A 23231-nucleotide genomic window follows, 5' to 3' on the forward strand; every position below is an offset into this window, starting at 1 on the left:
AGCTCTTACAACCAAACAGAACTTTTTATTTGATAAGAGCTTTTTTATAAAAGCTAAAAGTTAAAAACTCCTAAAAGCTCCAAAAAGCTTGTTGACAAACATGACCTAAATGTAAACGTCGTAAATAAACCACAAATCCGAGATGTTTGCAGCCTATTATTTTTGGTGTGTATAATGATAATGACTAAATAATACGGAGTACAAATTTATTGGAAGGTTATCCACATGTTTATTTTATGTATATTTATCGCTACTACATACTACTCTTTCGTATTTTTTTTCGAACAACAGAAATTTTATTAAAAACTTCTAACAAGACGCTAGAGGAAAAAAAAATACAAAAATTACACTGGCTTTTGAAGCCATAAATTCCAACTAAAGTTTTTACGACCTCTATTACAATACCAATACATTCCAACTAAATATTACTCTCTCGTTCTATTTTTATTTGTCATATTGTAAAATTTTTGTCTCAAAAAATTCTTTATTTGCAAAAAAGAAAATAATAAAAAAAATAAAAAAAAATCATTCAATTCTTCAATTTACCCCCATTTACTGTATAACTTCCAATCATTTATTTCATAAGTTTTTTTCATTAAAATTCAGTTGAATACAAGGTAAATTTGAGTTTTACATGTGATAATGGCCTGCATCTCTTAGCGAGAGGTCAAGAGTTCGACTCTCGTGGGATGCAACATTGCACACAAGGTTGTCACTTTGCCCTTGAATTCCACCTAAGGGTGTCTTATACACATCGCGTTGTCGGGGTAGTAGGGGAGGAGGTTTTACCGCCCATGCCCTTGGATTGGGCCGAGTTCCTCCTGGACAGCAGTTGGGGCGGGTTATGCAACTGCACGGAGATGAACGCGTGGGTGGTTAAGTTCCCCTGGATGATCCTGTACTGGTGTTAAAAAAAATATTTACATTAAACAAAATATGATAGAAGAACAAAAATGATTATTAATACGCAATTCAGGCTTGCCTGAGTGGCCACCGAGTTGCCTAATGAAGCACACCACCCGGGTTCAATTCCTGGCCATGCCAAATTGTTCAAAAGGGGAGTGTGACTAGAGGGTGCGCATAATGCGCAATTCACCCGGTACCAAGTCTCGCGCTCAGGGGGCTTGATTACCCGAGATTTTACCTTCTATGGGGGAGCCAATGTGCTCGTTCATTGGAGGGTTTCCTCGCTTACCAAAAAAAAAAAAAGGATTATTCGAGTTATTTAATCGGTCTTCCAATCGGGAAATATTATATATTTTTGAAAATTTTATGAAAAGAAGAAGAAAACAAATTTTATATTTTAAAGTCATAAATTTAAGAACCGAGTAAATTTCTAGGTAATTCTTGAAAAAAAAAAAAAGGAAATTTGCAGGCATTTAGTCATTAATAATGATATTTTATTACTTGTCTGACTTAATTATTAATTGTGATTCATTGACTTAATGACTTGTTCAAAGAATATTATGTTCGAATAATTGCCCCGGATACAAACTGATTTCGGAAAAAATTATACAATTAGTAGGTTAAAAAATACACATCATCTATCTTGCTTATTAATAAAAAACTTTTAAAACGCATGAAGTCATGAACAAATTATGTTATCAGTTCACTTCTTTGTATAGTATATAAAATCCACTATTCTGTTTTGTGTAATTAATAAAAATGGAGAGAATGGAGCAACTTCTATATGAAGCATCACTAGAAGGAAATGTAACAAATTTGCTAAATTTGATTCAAGAAGATCCATTAATTCTTGAAAGACAAATAACTCTAAACATCAATGGTGACATGCCTTTACACATTGCATCGATGCTCGGCCACACTGATTTTGTGACCGAGATCTTAACACGAAATCCAAATCTTTCTTCCGAGTGCGATTCACAAAAACACTTGCCACTTCATATAGCATCAGCAAAAGGCCATTTGGAAATAGTTAAAGCTCTGGTATCGGCTAACGTTGAGACATGTAGTGCGCGTGATCGTGATGGGAGAAACCCTCTTCATATTGCAGCGATCAGAGGACGATGTGAAGTTGTGAAGCAGTTGTTGCGAGCTCAACCTCATGCAGCTAGAGCGTTAGTGCAGCAAGAAACTGTGTTACACTTGTGTGTGAAGTATAATCAACTTGAGGTTTTGAAGTTGTTAATTGAGAGTATGGGCGATCATGAGTTTGTTAACAGTAAGGATGCTTATGGTAATACTATACTGCATCTAGCTGTTGCAGACAAACAAATTCAGGTATGCATAATAATTTCCAAGATTGAAAATTTAGGGACTAGTTGGTCAGGAATTGGACTAACGGGTCAAATTAGACAAGTCGAACGTTGATCAACTATGACTGGTTTGAATGGATTTTATGAATGAATTCGACTTTGGCCAAATAAATCTGACTTTAACCTATTTTGACCTGTTAACTGGCGACTTGGGCTGAGTCGGGACTAGTCGGACTAGTCGGCCTAGCCGCCAACAACTTCAAAATCCGGACTATTCGTGGACTAGTCGGTCTAGTAGGGGCTTTTACAAATTTTTCTTCTGTTTATCTAGACTTTTAATAAAACAATCACATGTTTCTTGAACCATCCTAAGATAGCCCAATGGTTAGGACCGTAAACTCTTTCTGAGAGGTTGTGGGTTCAAATATTGGGGTGGTCATGGAAGGTTTGGGAAACGCTCCTAGACCATTCCAGATAGGACTAGATAGGACGCATACATCAAAGTTAAAAAAACCTACCCTCCTAGATAACCCAAATAGAAAAAACCTCATAACTTTCTAGTTACCCTTTTATTCAACTAAGCCCCACCAAAAGTTCTTAAATAATGTCAATATATGTGACTGATTCCATCTTATTTTCACCATTTCTTAGACCATAAACTTTTTGCTACTTGATACACCGATAGAAGTAAATGCAACAAACACGAAAGGGGAAACGGCAAGGGATATACTGTCTCAAGTTTCAAGAGATTTGACATATCACCAAATCATGCAATCCTTAGAGCGAGCAGGAGCGACTGAGTCAAAACCACATGGTTCATTTGGTCACAATTCAAGAAAAAAATTGCATTTTAACAGATTAGACTATCAACAGAACCAGCCAACTTCGTCTCACGCACAAAAGTTTGACGACTGGCTAGATAAAAAACGAAGTTCTTTAATGGTTGTTGCATCTTTAATAGCAACAATGGCGTTTCAAGCAGGAACTAATCCTCCAAGTGGCGTATGGCAAGATAACTCACCTGACGCCACTGATGAACTTCATAAGGCCGGATACGCTATCATGGTATCAAATCAACCAACTTTATACCCCATCTTTCTAATTTGCAACACGGTCGGGTTTATATCATCTCTTAGTATAATCGTGTTGCTTATTAGTGGATTACCCTTTTCAAAAAATCGTTTCTTTATGTGGATTTTAATGGTTATTATGTGGATCGCTACTTCTTCTATTTCTCTGACTTATATGGTGTCCATATGGGTTTTGACACCAGCATCAGTATCCGAGTCAATTTTCTATATCACAAGGGCTATCCTAGTTGTATGGATAGTGTTGATGACTCTTGTACTTGTTGGACATACCATCAACTTAATCCTAATATCGTTGAGAGGACTAAGAAGACTATTATTTCCTAAAAAAAGACAGGTCTTTGTTCCAATCGTCATGAACCATGCTGAAATGTAAATGAATAAGAATAATAGTATAAAACATGTGTACAATGAAATAAGTTTGTGTTGCAGTTAGATATCTCTATCGAGGTTCGGCTGAATAATAATAATATTATCATTGAGTGATAAATTAAATTCTAATGTCACTCTAGTTTCCTTTTTTTTTTTTCTCCCCAAAATAACGAGAACTTTTATAACAACCGACAATGTTTTCGAAAAGAAAACAAAGTCAACAAGAAGTACAATAGAAGAAACTGGTGCGGCTCGTACCTAGAAAGCAAAATTCAACGAACTATCTATACCAAGACGCGCCAAACCTAACTGAAACTAAACTGCAACTAGTAAGCAAACTAAAATCACGAAAAACATATACGTAGTAATAAAAATTAACAAAACAAGAAGACGAGAAACCGATGAAAGAAACACAAAAGAATTCAGATGTCTTCAATGAACACGACGAATCTAGCCATTTCCGCACCTTGCACCGCTTTTTCCTTACGCTTTTGCTGAAGCTTGCTCTTAACCGGCGTCCGGCGGACGCAGAAAATCGCTTGAATTAATAGGATTAACCGTGACTGGTTCACTCTCGGCCATACTTGTCATTATATAGTCAAAAGCTGTGAGAGCCTCGTCGGTCATGTTATGCATTGTCGACATCCAAGATCCACACTTCTTAACATCTTTACCCGCCATAAACAAATTTTGAATGGCTTTCCCGTCACTGTAGTTTCCTGTTTCGACTCGTAAAGGCTTCTTAACCTTGCAAAATAATAAACAATTTGTGATCGGACGATACAAATCCCTTGTTGACTATGTACATTTCTTAATCGTTTTTCATTTGAGTTTGTTCAATCCAAACTCGCAGCATGATGATAATTAATGATTCATGATTTAACCATAAACAACGAAGTGATCAAGGAAATATAGTACCCCTTACTAGTTAACAATTTTCTATGAAAAAGTAATCCAATTTTGTAGCAAACACTGAAAATTGTACACATCAATTCTATATCTAATGCTGTTTAATATGGTGCATACATGTTCATCTAAAGTTGAACCTTAACGACCTGCTCCGTTCTTCATCAATCAATATACGATTGCGAGATATCGACCGACAATATGAACTCAATTGCGAACAAGGAGACGAAAATGAAGTAGCCGGAGATTGAATCAAATCTTCAACAATAAGATTCGTGATATCGGTAAGCGGCTTTCTGATTATTTTCTTCTTGAATGTTATCTTTGTACGGAGCTTATATTTATAGGTCGTTTTGTTGATTGAACAAAATGGAGGAATGTTCTCTTTATTATCATGATGATGAAATTGGGATAAATAGATCATTCCATCCATGTTCAGCGAGTGAGAGAGTGAATTTGATGGAGAATGAGTGTGGTGTGGATGGTATAAATATTGAATTAGGGTTTTGATATGGAGGGATGAATTTGTTGTTGAAATTTTTGGGGATTTTGGCATACATTATTTGTAGTGCAGGTGGAGGGAATAAAGACTTTTTTGTATTTTAGATTTTCAGCTCTGAATGAAATTGAAATTAGGCGCCTAGGATTTTAACCAAATTGTTTAAATTTTTTTTTTTTCAATTTTCAAACAGTGTCTAAATATCAATAAGTCACTTGGTTTTTTTTTTTTTTTAGCGGCGATTTTTGCATCAGCAAATCATTTATTTCAACGACCATCAACATTTGCACGTAACACACACGTTCGGACAGAAACCCGAAGCCGATCGACGGTACCCGTAAACACATCCATACGGGTAGTTTCCGGGTAGAGATTCGTGAACAAATCCAGTAAAATCTCCTGACCAGGCTTATTTAATGAGAGTTGAGACACCTTCTCTCACGAAAAAAATTAAATTGGTGACAAAAATTATTAAACGGGTAAACAGATATGGTTAAACGAAAAATCTAAAAACTGTCCGCTTAAATTACAATCATGTAATGATGATAAATAAGAATAATATTAAATTAATTAAAACGGGCATTAAACCATGCCTAAATATGAATATTTATATGATTATTTCTTGTGAATATCTTAATAATTAATCTAGTCTGTATCTGTAAAGATTTAGGTTCAAACGCGAATCACAAAAATTTATAAAGCTCCAGGTAAATTTTATAAAAATGTTCAAAGACTAAATGTGCATATGCAAATAAAAAAATCAAATTTGATTTTATAGGTAATATTGTGGTGTTCTCGATTTATTTTGATTTTAACATTACTTCTCATTAAAATATATCTCATTGAAACTACAAACTTTAAAAATTAAATCTTTTTATAGTGTTTGTGATTATTTTGAAATAAACAAATTCTTCTGCTGTTAGCAAAATTTAAAATAGAATTTTTAAGACCAAAGTTTAAGACTCGCGATTTAAATATTAAAAAAATGTGTTTATGATGATCACTTTCGCTACTACCGAACACACAGTAAATAGTTTATTGATCAGCTTGACCAGTCCCAACACATGAACACACTTTGACCAGGCCAAGGACCGGTTAGGACCAGTCCTACTTCATGAATCATGGTGGCATCTGAACACACTAACATACCATCACACGGTTCCATGTCGACAACTAGTAGACCGGCAAATAAAAGGCATCTTAAATCAAAAGACGCATAAATGGACAAAAGTTCAGTATTCATATTACTCGGAGGGCGGGGTTTCTTATTCACAGGTGAGTGGCTTAAACGGGTTTTCATGACCGTTTCCAACCCTTTTTCTTAAACTACATTAGAAGAACACAAAATACAAATGTTCATCAAATTTCATTAAAATACAGCAGAACATAACATAGAATCCAAACTTCCATTTAAACAAAGGTAAAGTTTTCTTCTACCTTAGAATTCTACTCAACAACAACTTCGAATAAAAATCTGCAACTAACTTAAATAAAATGCACATTTAAACCCTAAAAAGCACCTCTAGGACCAGTTTTAACTTCCACTTTTTGTCCACAACAACTAACGATTAGTTAAATCAAACTCCATAAAACAACAAGATTCTTCATTTCATTACCAGTGTATAATCATCAAGGGCGGGATCTCTTGTTTGTGGTGCAAGCAGGGCATTTGTACTGTTTAATATGCTCGGCTCTAGCTGGAGTTATCTTGACGCATTGACCATGGAACCATTTCTCGCAAACATCACAACATATCCAGAATTCATCAGATGCATAATTCTCACCACACGAACCACATAACGTGTCCCCATGCTCCTCCTCATCTTCTTCATCCAAACCCTCTTCGTCTTCATCATTTGGTGTTGAGGCTTTTGGAAATTTAGGTTGTGGTTCGGGACCTTTTGCCTTTAAAATGATGCAAAATAAAAAGGTTAGCAGTACAGAAAACATGCATTTTTGAACATAGCGTTGAGCAAAAAATAATAAATGAAAGACAACAATGACTCGTTTTCTTTTTCATTTTTCCATAACAAGGTGGCGATTTTGATGCAGGTGTTGTACTTTTTATCAAATGAGTATTTAGTACTGTAAATGCTATAATGGGGCAACGGTAAATACAACCCATATATTATTCTATCTAAAGTCCAAAAAGGCTTTTTTTGGGCCGCCCAGCCCGTTAAAAGCCTGTGGACCCATAACAAAAAGGAGCCATTTTTGAACCGTTATTTAACCCGCCAATCTTACCACCTCTGATTTTTTTCACTTTTATTTGTTATAAAGAAATACTTGAAAAACCCATGTTGCCAAGAAAAAACCCATGTCAAATAAAAAAGCAAGTTTGGTTTTTGTAAATGGATTTAACAAGAATTATAAGGAAGGGAAATTAGAATAAAGATGAAAACCTTCGAGCTCGACTTTGGTTTACTGCTGCTATGATTTGAAACGGTTGACTTATCCTTCACTTTCTTCTTAGCCACCCCAGAAACAACTTCGAAAACTGTTGGCAGGTCGTTTATCATGTTAAACAGACGTTTCCTACACCCCAAGTTTACAAATTCAACAATAAAAATGGAAACTTTACAACTCAAAAGATTATAACTAAGAGAAAAAGGATGCAAATATTAAGTACCTATCAGCTTTGTCAAATCCAAATCTGGCTCCAAAATAGAAGGCCACGGCTAGAAGCCACGAATCACCATGAACCGCAACTAAAGCTAGCCAGTCCTTTTCTGGCATCCCGTCTCTAGCAAAGTTGATACCCAATGCGGGTTCGGGAAGCTCGGGTGGTACCTCTTCAGCAGGCAAATTTACTTCCCATTGCTCATTTGGGAACCCGTAGAGACATAGGTTTTCCTTTTCTGTAGTCAAAAACAAAAAAGTCAACAACTTTCCCTGATAAGAATAAATAATACGAGTAATACCCTTATACCCGTTTGTTTAGATCCTAAAGTTCAAGATAGTGAAACTTGAAGATAGACTGTGATTATCATTTTTATGTTTTAAAAAAAAACAGAGAAAAATAAGCCAACGAACATGATAAAAGAAAATGAATAGAAGTAGGTCAAACTCGGGATTACTCACAAAATCGGTCAAAATACGGCTAAAACTCGGGATTACCCGGAAAATTGGTCAAAACTCGGTCAAAGTCAACCTTGGTCAACATTACCCGAGTTTCCAAGTACTTCTTAAAATGTCCCGACCGAGTACTCGGGGAGTAGCAATATTTGCAACCTTGCTTGTAGAGAAGGTGGGAAGTATATTCTTGTAGAGTTGTAGATGAAAAAGGAATACACAAGTATGTTTATATAATGACACATTCATACAAACATAGAGGCAAAGATGGAACAAACATTATAGCGCATGAATAGCAAATATAAATGACATTTAGAAAGAAAGAAAAAAATGGTTACACCATATTAATATATATACAGAAATCAAGTTAACAATATATAACTAGTATTTAAAAGGATTAAAACCCGAAATGGTTAGTTATAGGTATGCTGTCCAAGACCATTATTCTAAACAATCTAAACTTTTTCAAACAATAAAAACAAGTCATTAGTATATGTCTCCTTTAATCAACCTCAATGAAAGAAAGGTACTATAATTCATGTAACTAACCACCTGCAACATCCATGACCATGGTAACCTTATTTTTAAGAACAAAATCTACAGTATGAATCAAAAAACATGATTTATGACACCAAAAAAAACATCCTAACAGCTTTGTGTGAATAAAAAAAACCTCACAAAGTATGACAGTAATGAAAATCGAAGTGTAAATAAAAACTATTGAGGCAATTAGCAAAAAAGAATAAAACAGAGTAATATATCAAACTGAATCAAAAGCACGAATAACACCGTTATGGTCTGGAAGACACATAAAAATTAAACTGCAAATAAAAATCAATGAACTTGCATGATTGCATCAACAAATGCTAAATGAAAACCACAATGGTTACCTCAATCATTAAAGTTTCCTTTAGATATAATACACATGTGTCATGATATCCATCAATCATTGTTTCTCATTTGAGAAACAAGTTGCAACTCTCTCATTATAAAATACTCCATAATTAACATTTACTCCAGTAATTTAGTTTGGCTTACAAAAAAAAATTTCTATTTTACCCATATTTAGATGGACTGATGGAGAATATGGCATTTCCCTCGTACTCAAAAGTCAAAACTTTCTTAGATAGTACAGTAAATTTTTACATGATAGTAGTTCCCATGAACACTTGGACATGAAATGATGAAAATAACCAATGTTGACTTTATAAAGTCTACCATTTTTTCATAAAAATACTGTACTTATTATGAGTGTTTCAAGAGTATGCTATTATTTCTTTACTACTTTGTCAAACCCTAAGTGAGCACCGATTACTTCAATGATTCAATGAGTATATACATACATACATATATAAACACATACGTATACCCACTATTGTAGAGAACCAGATTACTCCTGATTAATCAACAATTATTCGTTTTTAAGAACATTACGTTCCGATTTTTCAAAATCCGTTTAATTAATCGATCAACGTCAGTTAATGGGTCAAATTTGGATTTGTTGATAAAAGTCGGTCAAAGTCAAAATTAGTCTAACATTTTAACATAAATTTAACTAGAATATAGTTTTTGAACAAAATTTACGATTTTAGACAATTATGTTAAAGTTATGTTTATGGTTTTCCTCCATATTTACCCATATAATTTTGATATTTATTATTTAAGTGAATAAATAGTACAATCAGATTTATCTCCGATTAATTCCCAAATTGTCGATTACTCGTTCCAAAGTTCGGACAGATTAATCCCCAAATAGCTAGTTTGCAACCTTGCATAAACCTATAGTAGAAGAAAAATAGTACTAACCAGGGTCACACTGCTGATAAAACTCTTCAACATCTGCAAGTATTAAATTAGCTAACTTTAGTGAAATTAACAGTTATTTGAGCTAAAAACAACACCTGGAAGTAATTATAGTTCCAATTGAAAGACAATTAACGAAATTATCAAACCAGTAGTAAGGGCTTTAAGGATGCCAGCTCTTCGAGACTTAAAATCTCTAAAAACTTCTTCAACAGTTCGTGGATTGTAGGGTTGACTTCCATCCATTATTCGTATTTACGTATTTTTGTACGTATCGTACGTACGTAAGAGTACCTAAGGATCGAACAAAAAACGAAATTTTGGGGGAAACTGAAAATTGGAGAAATTGGTTGACCTGGGCTATAAGACGAGATGAAATTGGATTGAAATTGAATGATTTTAATAAAAAAGAGGAAATAATTTGACTCTCATATATCCATGGATGGATGATGGATTTGGCCCATTAAGAAGAAAATAAACCCTAGATTTGTGCCTTTTTAAACTAATAAAGGAATAAGACAACGTGGTTTGGACCCCAAGTTTTCGTGTGTGTTGTTTGTGCTTTTAAAAGTCACAAATTATTTATGTAAAAAAATGTACTCCGTATTTATCAAAACAAGTTTTTAGGTCAACCGCGCTTCGCTGCGGTGGAAGTGCGGTTGACCATGTAAGAACTCGCTGATTTTTGTAGAGAAAAAAAGGCTCTAATGGCTCAAACTCACAATCATCTGGTACCGATGGAAGACACCAAACCATCCATCCATCCATTGATTTTTTTTTGGGTTTTAAATACAACATTATTTATTTAGGATTTAAACAAATTAAAATTATTATTTTTTTCTTTTTTTTTAAAAAGGCCGCATGATTTTAAAACACGACCATTAAGATAATAAACACCCATGATCACTCCTCTAACGTGCTTTTGTTCTATTATTACCACATTAGTTATTGTTATTTATAGGTTAAACAATATGAGTTTTAAAATAATAATAAAAAATTGGTTGCCGAGTTTTGAACCCACAACCTTTAATTTAGAAAAGAACACCAAGACAACTCAACCAACCACGATTTTTTTTTATTTATATTAGAGTATTTATTAAGTTGAAATAAAAACAAATTGAGTTTGAAAATATAAAAATAGTTGCCATGAGATTTGATCTCGCAGCCTACAATTTAGCAAACGTTATCAACGCCACTCCGCCAACTTTTCTTTTGTTTTAGAATTAGGGTATTTATTATTTATTAGCTTTAAAATCGTGAAATTAAGTTGAAATTGAATTGGATAGTTACTGTTCATCAATTCTCTAAATGAATATATATAGAATATATGACTAAATGAGTGTGTTTCGATATGAGTTGCTAACGTGCGTAAATTAGCGGAACTATTCACGAGCCACTATAATTCGACTCGTTAAAAATTCAATATGAATTGAAATTCGAGTTTTATTTATTGAGTCAAAACAAGTTTATAAATCTAAACGAACCTTTAGTTTATAGTAATTAATAATTACCTTTTGATAATAAAACCTTATTTTCATAATATAGAATCATCGTGTATTTTATTCCCAATCGATTCAAATCGAAGAAACGTACAAACCCTAAGGTCAGAACACCACTCGCAATCGATGGAGAAAAGAAACGAAAGTTGATGTATGTGATAATGATGTAGGTTCAAGTAGAATCACCAGAGACCGGTGCGTATCATATTCCCATTCGATTCGAATCGCAAATCGAAAAAACCCAAATGTCGCATCATTTTGGTGTTGTGGTGTCGATGAAGAGGAGATATATATATATATATATATATATATATATATATATATATATATATATATATATATATATATATATCAAGGATCTGGTGGAACAACGTTAAACGATCATAACGATCTGTTGAGAGAGTACTTGGTCACAAACGACCAAAACTCATAAACTCTCGCTCGATTAGTTCTAAACACTATGAATTACAACAATTACTGAGCGAGCACTATTCATATTACAATTGAAAAAGCATACCAACAACCCACCAAAGTTAATCCTAAAACATACATATAACCCCGATACCAAATCCAGCCTCCATCTTCACTCCTCAGAAATTGCAAAATCAAACCATTCACCGGACAACCCAATAACACTTAACCCGAGGCCTATTTTTCGAAGTCAACTGAAATGTCCCGTTCATATTGATTATAAACATTCCATATTAATTGATTTCGTTGCGAGGTTTTGACCTCTATATGAGAAGTTTTTCAAAGACTGCATTCGTTTTTAAAACAAACCATAACCTTTATTTTACCGACAAGGTTAAAAATTCACCACCTAGATTATCCATAAATGATAATCTAAAATATCACACTTACACACTACCAATACATATTGGTTTACAATATTAATATGTTACAACAAAGTAAATCTCGAATGCAGTTTTAAACAATATTATACAAGCATGCTGACACCAAATCTTGTCCATATTTTAGCATGCAACAGCGGAAGCTCTTAATAATCACCTGAGAATAAACATGCTTTAAACGTCAACAAAAATGTTGGTGAGTTATAGGTTTAACCTATATATTTATCAAATCGTAATAATAGACCACAAGATTTCATATTTCAATATACATCCCATACATAGAGATAAAAATCATTCATATGGTGAACACCTGGTAACCGACCTTAACAAGATGCATATAGAATATCCCCTATCATTCCGGGACTCCCTTCGGACATTGTGAATTCGAAGTACTAAAGCATCCGGTACTTTGGATGGGGCTCGTTGGGCCCAATAGATCTATCTTTAGGATTCGCGTCAATTAGGGTGTCTGTTCCCTAATTCTTAGATTACCAGACTAAAAAAGGGGCATATTCGGTTTAATAATCCAGCCATAAAATGTAGTTTCATTTACTTGTGTCTATTTTGTAAAACATTTATAAAACTGCATGTATTCTCATCCCAAAATATTAGATTTTTTAAAAGTGGGACTATAACTCACTTTCACAGATTTTTACTTCGTCGGGAAGTAAAACTTGGCCACTGGTCGATTCACGAACCTATAACAAATATGTACATATATATCAAAGTATGTTCAAAATATATTTACAACATTTTTAATACGTTTTAATGTTTTAAGTGTATTAAGTCAGCTGTCCTCGTTAGTAGCCTACAACTAGTTGTCCACAGTTAGATGTACAGAAAAATAAAGCAATATATATTATCTTGAATCAATCCACGACCTCGTGTATACAAGCCTCGGGCTAGATCACAACTCAAAGTATATATATAATATTTTGGAATCAACCTCAACCCTGTATAGCTAACTCCAACATTACTGCATATAGAGTGTCTATGGTTGTTCCGAAATATATATATAGATGGGTCGATATGATATATCAAAACATTGTATTCATGTCTATGGTGTGATGACCCGGAGATTTCCGACCAAATTTAAACTTTAATCTTTATATTATTCCGACACGGTAAGCAAAATCTGTAATGTTGAGTCTTAAAACTTTTGAACTATTATCATAAATGCAATTGCCCTTTGACTATTTCCAACGATTCACGAACTATTATGTGTAAACATATATATATATATATATATATATATATATATATATATATATATATATATATATATATATATATATATATATATATATATATATATATATATATATATAATAAAAAGAATAAGTGTGAATATTAATTTAAATTAATATAATACCATTTAATCAATTGAATTAAAAATGTAAAGTAATATTAGTATTATTGATATTAGTATTATTATTATTATTATTACTATAATTATAATTAAAATGTTATTATTATTAAAAATAAAGATTTTAAATATAGATGATATTATAAGAATAATTAAAATTTTAATTTAGTTGTAGTAGTTAATGTTATTATTACATTATGAATATGATTACTACTAGTAATTTTTATAATATTAACAGTAATCTTATTATTAATATAATATTATTTATAAACTAATAATACTAATTATTATTATTAATCATACATATATAGAAATCAAATAAAGAAAACGCATCTGCTTGCATCACTATCTTACAGTGTTAAAGTCTTGTTTATGTCCCTAATCCTGTACATGTATCGAATGAATTCATAGATAATGATCCAAAATCAGTTGAGTGTAGCTATCAGTAATATATATTTTTTTATCTTATTCTTTTGATTAACAACTTATGTACTTCCTGTCTAGGATATGATACACGTCGACTTCACAAAATCAATTAGGATCCAAAAGTTGTTACCAATCAATTCCCAAGTTTAGATTTATCTTAATTTGTTATGAGTCTCACTCACTTTTATCTTCTTTCATTTTTTTTATTTCTTCTCCTTGTTCTGCGTAATGAATTCTGTCAGCACAGTGTGCATATAAATCCATCTATTATTACCGACTCATTTAGAAAACTCATTTAAATTCCATCACCTAGCTACTAGTCGTCTGCAAATTTTCTTGAAGTAACCAACATACCTGATGTTGATTCACGATGATCAAACCACATAACTATCGATACATCTTCAACAATCATCACTCATCTTGATTATCACCACCAATTGTATTTGCTTTAGCTCCTATAATTTTTATGTATTAAGACTAAACCGAACCCACTTGTTGTTGCTATTTAATTGAGATATACAGCTACTTGTTTCCTTTCGGTTGTTAGACGATCATGAATGATGAAAAACACGATAATAATGTTGTTGTGCTGATACTACGTTCAAGAAAACCTAGAATAGAAAAAGGAATATGGATAATGATGGTGGAAGACTTGTGCGTTTTCTTTTCCTTGTGTAGCCGACACCATAAAACCCCACTTGTTAAACTTTTGAGCTGTTGCATTTTTTATTTGGAATTCCCATTTGAACCGTGCTCTATTTCCTACTTTTGGATCGTGAATCAAATTGAGTTCTATTGGGCCAACATAGTACGAATCTTGCTTTAGGCCATGGTCACCCTATTGGGCCGTATATAATATATAGAGATATACAAAATGGAATTTAAGTTGTTGGATCATGAATAATTTGGGATGAAGCAGATGACAGGTTATATATATACAAGGATGGTATAAAACAGAAAAACCAGAATAGCTTGATGGTTATGGGTGTTTACAAGGAGCGAGTGGTCGGGGGTTCGAGTCCCGTCCCTGGCGGTTTAATTCTTTTTAAAACCTTTAGAGGTAGTTTTCACATCTTTATTATTATTATTATCATTATTATTATTATTGTTACTAATGATGTTATTAATATTATTATTATTAAAAGTATTACGAGTACTAATAGTAATATCATTATAATTATTAGAAATATCATTATAATTAGTATTATAAGTATTATCTATATTACTATGATTAAGAGTATTGTTATTATTAATGTATTATAATTATCATTGTTATTATTATTATTATTATTATTATCTTTATCTATATCATTTAAAAGTATTGTGATTAAAATTATAGAATTATCATTGTTATTATTAGAAATTGTTAGTAGGACTAATATGATAGTTATTATTATTATTATTACTAACAAAAGTATTAGTTATCATTTAATATTAGTATTACGATTATAGTCACCAATATGACTAATATTATATTAGGATTACTAATTTATCATTTTTGTAATTATTAGTATTATTGTTAGTATTAACATAAGTATCATTATTAACAATATCATTAATATTATTAATATTATCATTTTAATAAAGTTAGTATTATTATTATTATTATTATTATTATTATTATTATTATTATTATTATTATTATTATTATTATTATTATTATTATTATTATTATTATTATTATTATTATTATTAATAGTAAACCATTAATATCAAGACTATCATCTTTAAACAAATAAATATTTTGTACATAAAACATAGTTATTACATATACTACAATTATATTGATATTCCATGTAACTATATATAAAACATATTAACATTTATTATATAAAAACTTATATACAACAAATTTGGTATTTTAATATAATACTAAGCATATGTAGATATTAATATAACTATATTAATCACTTTAAATACATATACAAAATAAATATATATAACATACAATTTAAGATATAAAATAAAGTACATGTTTTAAAAGGAATCTAGTAAAATTCTTATATAAATACGAAATATATAAATAATATAAATAAATAAATGAAATTATGAGATTTCTATTATATGTTTTAATAGAAATAATAATGATATAGGTTCGTGAATCCAAGGCCAACCCTGCATTGTTCAGTTGTTCAATATAATCATATGTATTTTTACTACAAAATACAGTATGATGAGTTTCATTTGCCTTTTTTACCCTTTATATTTTTGGGCTGAGAATACATGCGCTGCTTTTATAACTATTTTACGAAATAGACACAAGTACTTAAAACTACATTCTATGGTTGAATTATCGAAATCGAATATGCCCTTTTTATTAAGTCTGGTAATCTAAGAATTAGGGAACAAACACCCTAATTGACGCGAATCCTAAAGATAGATCTATCGGGCCCAACAAGCCCCATCCAAAGTACCGGATGCTTTAGTACTTTGAAATTTATATCATGTCCGAAGGAGGATCCCGGAATGATGGGATATTCTTATATGCATATTGTGAATGTCGGTTACCAGGTGTTCAATCCATATGAATGATTATTTTTATCTCTATGCATGGGACGTATGTTTATGAGAAATGAAAATCTTATGGTCTATTAAAATTATGAAATGATTATTTATGATAAACTAATGAACTCACCAACCTTTTGGTTGACACTTTAAAGCATGTTTATTCTCAGGTACGAAAGAAATCTTCCGCTGTGCATTTGTTCATCTTAGAGATATTACTTGGAGTCATTCATGACATATTTCAAAAGACGTTGCATTCGAGTCGTTGAGTTCATCAAGATTATTATTAAGTCAATTATAGTAAGATATATTACGAAATGGTATGCATGTTGTCAACTTTCGATGTAATGAAAGATTGTCTTTTCAAAAACAAATGCAATGTTTGTAAAATGTATCATATAGAGGTCAAGTACCTCGCAATGTAATCAACTGTTGTGAATCGTTTATAATCGATATGGATTTCGTACGGATGGATTAGGACGGGTCTCTACAGTTGGTATCAGAGCGGTGGTCTTAGCGAACCGGGTCTGCATTAGTGTGTCTAACTGATAAGTCGTTAGGATGCATTAGTGAGTCTGGATTTCGACCTAGTAGTTGTTAGGTGATATTAATAAGCCTGGGCTTGAACCTGGTCTGCATGTCAAAAAGTTTTGCTTATCAATTTGTGTCGAAAATTACCTGCTTATCATTCTTAGTCTAGACACGTCTTGCTGCATTGAAGGCATGAATAGTGTATAGAAAAAAATTCATATCTTAGCGTATCTGCTAAATCATATCTTATTATATCGAAATCAAATACCTCCGTAATCTATTACTGTAAACTTTACCTGTCATATTCCGTAAATACCTCCGTAATCTACGAAACCTTTTGTACTATATATATGGATATTCTATGCAATTAGAATACTATCCGTTAGCCAGAAAATCATTTCATATCTAAAGTCCTTCATTCAATCGTACGAAATGGAATTCGTCATTAGTTCAACATCCTCGGATTCCAAAATGGAATCCCATTCTAGCTCCGAAAGCAGTGTAACCGGAATGGATCAACTAATCAGCCATCATCTATTCTGGATGAATTGGGGTTGGGTCCGTAGCCTCCTCGATCATTGGAGACAAGAAGAAGGTGATCATTTCCATCCGCCACATTGCCCTTTTGGCGAAGAACCTGAAGCACTTACTGGCGAACCTGTCTGAAACACCATCTTTTCTCTCATCTCCAGAGTATCTCGCCACGATTATATACTATACCAAATTCTAGATTATATCTATCCACTAGTCCGAACCTAAAACCACCCTGGTGTAATAGAAGAAGTCAACGAACTTCGCGCTCGGGTAACGGCTTTAGAGAATATAGTGCGAAGGTTACAAACACCAGAAGCCGCACCAGCAGCATAAACGGTACCACCATCAACTACATCAACAGTACCATCACCACTACCATCAGCATCTGCATCCCACACCTCAACATCACAATCTTTATCTCGAACATCAATATCATACGCACCATAGATACCAAGGAGTACCAACAACAATTAAAAATGACGTATTGATCCATAACTTCATTAATGTTCTGCGAAGAATATGTGGTTCCTAATAGCTTTAGAGATTACTTATTCTGGCTCAAACCGAAAAGCAAATGAGATTAATATCATATTGACTCATTAAATTCATAATTACATCTGAAGAAAATATATATGTATATACATTTTCATAATAATTGTAATTGAAAAAAAAAAAAATCTTTCGTACAAACTGTTAATGGTGAAAATATTTTAACGGGTAGGTAACACCCGAGGAAATATTTAATTTTCATATTAACATGTTATACTGTACATTCTTCGAATCTGATTCAACAGTCATTTACTATCTTACTTACAACCACCGATATACGTATCCGTTCACCGCAGAATAACCATTTTTATTCAATTTCATATTTGGATTTTAATCTATCAGAATGCAACAAGTGGCATAATGAAGAACACATTTGACGAAATAAAAATTTGATAGAAACGAACAAATTAACTATGAAAAAATTTGTTAAGAATCCATGCTAACTATTTCCAGCTAACTGTTCCTAGCTAACTGATTACATTTTATTTATCGAAGTTTATTTATCGCAATTTAATTATCGCAATTTTATTTATCGTCATTTAATTTCTGTTATTTATTTTATGCACTTTAAATATCGGAACACGTATACAAGGTTTTGACATATCATATCGACACATCTATATATATTATTTGGAATCACCATAGACACTCTATATGCAGTAATGACCGAGTTCTCTATATAGGGTTGAGGTTGATTCTCAAATAATATATATACTTTGAGTTGTGATCGAGTCTGAGACATGTACACGGGTCACGATACATATTAATTAATCCGAATATTAAAAATTAAACTGTATATGAATTATTGAATTGCTAACTGTGGACTATCAACTGAGGACTACCAACATTGGACAATTAAAATGAATTAAAATATTGATTATAACATATGAAACTAAACAATTCTTCAAGTTTGCCACTTGATGTCATCTTAAACCTCATTTGTATCTTGATGATTACAATCTGTGTTTAAACCTTTCATGATTCTTGAAAACATCTCATTCAAGAGGATGAACCAACCGCACATCATTTACGGAAGGGAAGAGTGATGCATATAGCTATGCACCTGAAAACACTCGGAACCTGAGTAAACATTTAACATGTATCTGTGTTAGATCCTTTAGCATTATTATTACCCAAAATAACTTTACAATCCCTTTTCAAGGTAGTAAATTTTGTCACAGCTCCAACAAGTCAACTTCGACTTTTCACTCGGATCAACTTATTATAACTCTGATATAAAAGTTGCCTTTCGTCATCAATACCAAAAAACCGTTTATATCTCACTACATTAGCAGTAAATTTATCAACAACATCATTGATCTTTGATCTTATGAAAAGTTATTATATTCATTGAAATCCTATCATCTACACATCTGCATCTGATAACGAGAATTGCCGTACCAAATACCGAGAATCAGCAATCAGTATTTCGAATCTCGTAGCATTTCTACATCAATAGTTATATGTGTACATATAACAATTATCTCCTAGAATTACGATCTTCAATTCTGAAATTTTGAAAAGGCACCCAGTTTACGAATCGATACTCTGAATGTTGAAAAAGCTGAATGAAGTAGCAGAAACTGTAGGCAACCGTAAACGACCTTAGTCGTCGGAAGTTTGATGATAAAGAATAATATGTTGGAAAAGCTCAGAAACGTTGGAACTGGAAAACGGATAAAGTTAACCATGAAGGAGACCAAGGACAAATACAAGGACCATACCCTATATTCAAAGAATCCAGATAATTCTGGATCCGTTGAAATCTTTAGAGAATATCTTACTCTGAAGTCATGTTAAAATCTTACGGAAAATATTTCTCCATCAACCATCGAACTTAGAAATTCCAAAATATCATCATCAATATCTTCGATATTTCTGAGGATATTTTCATAAATATTCTCGTCCGAAATTATAAACCTCTTCGTGCTTTCTGTGTATCATTATATTGGAAACACTCAATAGAAAATTTAGTACCGAAAAGCGGATTATGCGAAACTATGAAGGAAGCCGTGGACAAATCACAAAGAATAAGTTTGACTTCAAATATTCCAAAGGATTCAATGCCTACTGAAGTCTTTAGCGAATATCTTGCTCCTTACTCTAAACCCTTGTGGACAATAGTTTCCATCATCCTCTGATCTTAGATATTCAAAGATATTATCGTATCTTTCATTACAAATATCCTCCATATTTCTGAAGATATTTTCATAACTATTCTTATCTGAAATCAATAATCTCTTCGTGCTATCAGTGTTACATCATATAGAAACTGTTAGTTTCTATATTCTGTAAACTTTTGAGCTTAAAATATGAATGTTATTGAAGTTTAGTTTCTATATTCTGTAAACTTTTGAGCTTAAAATATGAATGTTATTGAAGTAATGTTGGGAACTGATGCATGAGTTAGTATAATATAATGACACTTGATCAACGTAATTATATTACAGTAAGTCATGCTGAGTTTCTAATGGAACGTGATGATTCACAGAACATACCGTCATCATGTGCCATCTACACGACTCTTGCATTCTACTCAATCTCTAAACATATTAAGAACATATTTTCTTGATAGTTCTATCTTTCCGGATATTCTGGTAATTTACCAAATCAAAATCGTGCCATTACGATTTCCTTCTTAGAATATTAACTATGTTCATTTCAAAACTCATATCTACGAATTCTGGACCATTACAAGCGGTGCTTAATCGCAAGAAGAGGAAACGAAAGAATGAAACTCCGACATAGAAATTGGAGTATAAACCGCAGCAAATAGAAGAGAGCATTAACTGTGGATGACAACAATTATAGGAAACAGAAGCATGGACTTCGAAAAATAAGAAAAGATATGAAGCTAGAAAACAACACATAAATTACAAACCGTGCATGTCAATACGTATTGCCACGTAAAGGCACGGGAAAATTAAAAACCCTATAACCCCAGATTATAGTAGAAGTGAATAGATCCTTCCGGTGGTAGATGAAAATGAAGAATGACATATATGAAGGTTAGGAGTATATCGAGAACTAGAACAGGATGGAGCATATTTACAAATGATTCAAAGTACAAATTAAAAGAGAAGAATAGAAGGTGTGAGTTGTAAGGAAACGAAGGGGGTGTATTTATAGTAAAATATCCGACAAAGTAATCAAAATGGATGATCGCATTTAAAGCGGATCTTAATTTCCTTAATTACCGAATAATCAAATCCTATCACGAAGATTTTCTCTAAATCCCTTGAACTCCAGAAATCAACCCTATCTACATCAAAAGATTTGACGAATCTCTATTTTCTCATTTCACTCTCTTACGATAGCTTCACTTATACTCTTCGCGTAGTCAAATTGTTTTATCTATATTACTCAATGATGATAAAATCCTATGTATCAACTCATATTCGTCATGGAAACAGTTTTTATTGTTAACCATGACGACCTAACTTAAATTTCAGGACAAAATTTCTTTAGCGGGTAGGTACTGTGATGACCCGGAGATTTCTGACCAAATTTAAACTTTAATCTTTATATTATTCCGACACGATAAGCAAAATCTGTAATGTTGAGTCTTAAAACTTTTAAACTATTATCATAAATGCAATTGCCCTTTGACTATTTCTAACGATTCATGAACTATTATATATAAATATATATATATATATATATATATATAATAAAAAGAATAAGTGTGAATATTAATTTAAATTAATATAATACCATTTAATCAATTGAATTCAAAATGTAAAGTAATATTAGTATTGTTGATATTAGTATTATTATTATTATTATTATTATTATTATAATTATAATTAAAATGTTATTATTATTAAAAATAAAGATTTTAAATATAGATGATATTATAAGAATAATTAAAATTTTAATTTAGTTGTAGTAGTTAATGTTATTATTACATTATGAATATGATTATTACTAGTAATTTTTATAATATTAACAGTAATCTTATTATTAATATAATATTATTTATAAACTAATAATACTAATTATTATTATTAATCATACATATATAGAAATCAAATAAAGAAAACGCATCTGCTTGCATCACTATCTTACAGTGTTAAAGTCTTGTTTATGTCCCTAATCCTGTACATGTATCGAATGAATTCATAGATAATGATCCAAAATCAGTTGAGTGTAGCTATCAGTAATATATTTTTTTTATCTTATTCTTTTGATTAACAACTTATGTACTTCCTGTCTAGGATATGATACACGTCGACTTCACAAAATCAATTAGGATCCAAAAGTTGTTACCAATCAATTCCCAAGTTTAGATTTATCTGAATTTGTTATGAGTCTCACTCACTTTTATCTTCTTTCATTTTTTTTATTTCTTCTCCTTGTTCTGCGTAATGAATTCTGTCAGCACAGTGTGCATATAAATCCATCTATTATTACTGACTCATTTAGAAAACTCATTTAAATTCCATCACCTAGCTACTAGTCGTCTGCAAATTTTCTTGAAGTAACCAACAGACCTGATGTTGATTCACGATGATCAAACCACATAACTATCGATACATCTTCAACAATCATCACTCATCTTGATTACCACCACCATCAGACGGTTTCTGGGTTAAACGAGACCCAAAACCAAAACCCATTTAAAATTGTATTCCTATTTCTATCGAACAAAACAACACCCCAAACAAATTACCCCAACCAAAACCACTTATTATGTAATCAAGTATGCTACAAGTATTCTGCTTCTTTACTATTTCTGTTAAATGAACAACACCGCTATGACATTTAAAATCGCCACCACTTCATCACCATTATGAAACCACTCAAGCCACCTTCATTACTGTCAACTAGTCACCACCCCTTCACCTCCTTCTTCTTCTTCGTAAACCCAACAAACACTCAAAACAATCACAACGTTAAATTGCAGCTGCTACGTTATATTTTTTCTGATTCCTTTTCCCTATTTCTGCTACAATCCGACAACTATCACCACCAATTGTATTTGCTTTAGCTCCTATAATTTTTATGTATTAAG

The 23231-nt window shown here is 32.0% G+C and overlaps 2 protein-coding genes across 2 annotated transcripts; one reads left to right on the forward strand and one right to left on the reverse strand.

The window, feature by feature from the left end:
* Nucleotides 1-1665: 1665 nt before the first annotated feature.
* Nucleotides 1666-3683, forward strand: LOC139873420 (uncharacterized). The gene is made up of 2 exons (XM_071861352.1): nt 1666-2241; nt 2868-3683. Exons 1-2 carry the CDS (start codon nt 1666-1668, stop codon nt 3678-3680), a joined length of 1389 nt encoding a protein of 462 aa, XP_071717453.1. The 3' UTR covers nt 3681-3683.
* Nucleotides 3684-6425: 2742 nt separating this feature from the next.
* On the reverse strand, nt 6426-10397 carry LOC139873211 (PHD finger protein ALFIN-LIKE 4-like). The gene is made up of 5 exons (XM_071861144.1): nt 10106-10397; nt 9960-9992; nt 7711-7939; nt 7484-7616; nt 6426-6986 (listed from the first exon to the last, which is right to left on the reverse strand). The coding sequence occupies exons 1-5, from the start codon at nt 10200-10202 to the stop codon at nt 6711-6713; spliced, it is 768 nt and encodes a 255-aa protein (XP_071717245.1). The 5' UTR covers nt 10203-10397; the 3' UTR covers nt 6426-6710.
* Between the last annotated feature and the right edge of the window lie 12834 nt (nt 10398-23231).

This window comes from Rutidosis leptorrhynchoides, chromosome 10 (assembly GCF_046630445.1).
Source record: "Rutidosis leptorrhynchoides isolate AG116_Rl617_1_P2 chromosome 10, CSIRO_AGI_Rlap_v1, whole genome shotgun sequence".
In the NCBI taxonomy this organism is placed as follows: Eukaryota; Viridiplantae; Streptophyta; class Magnoliopsida; order Asterales; family Asteraceae; genus Rutidosis; species Rutidosis leptorrhynchoides.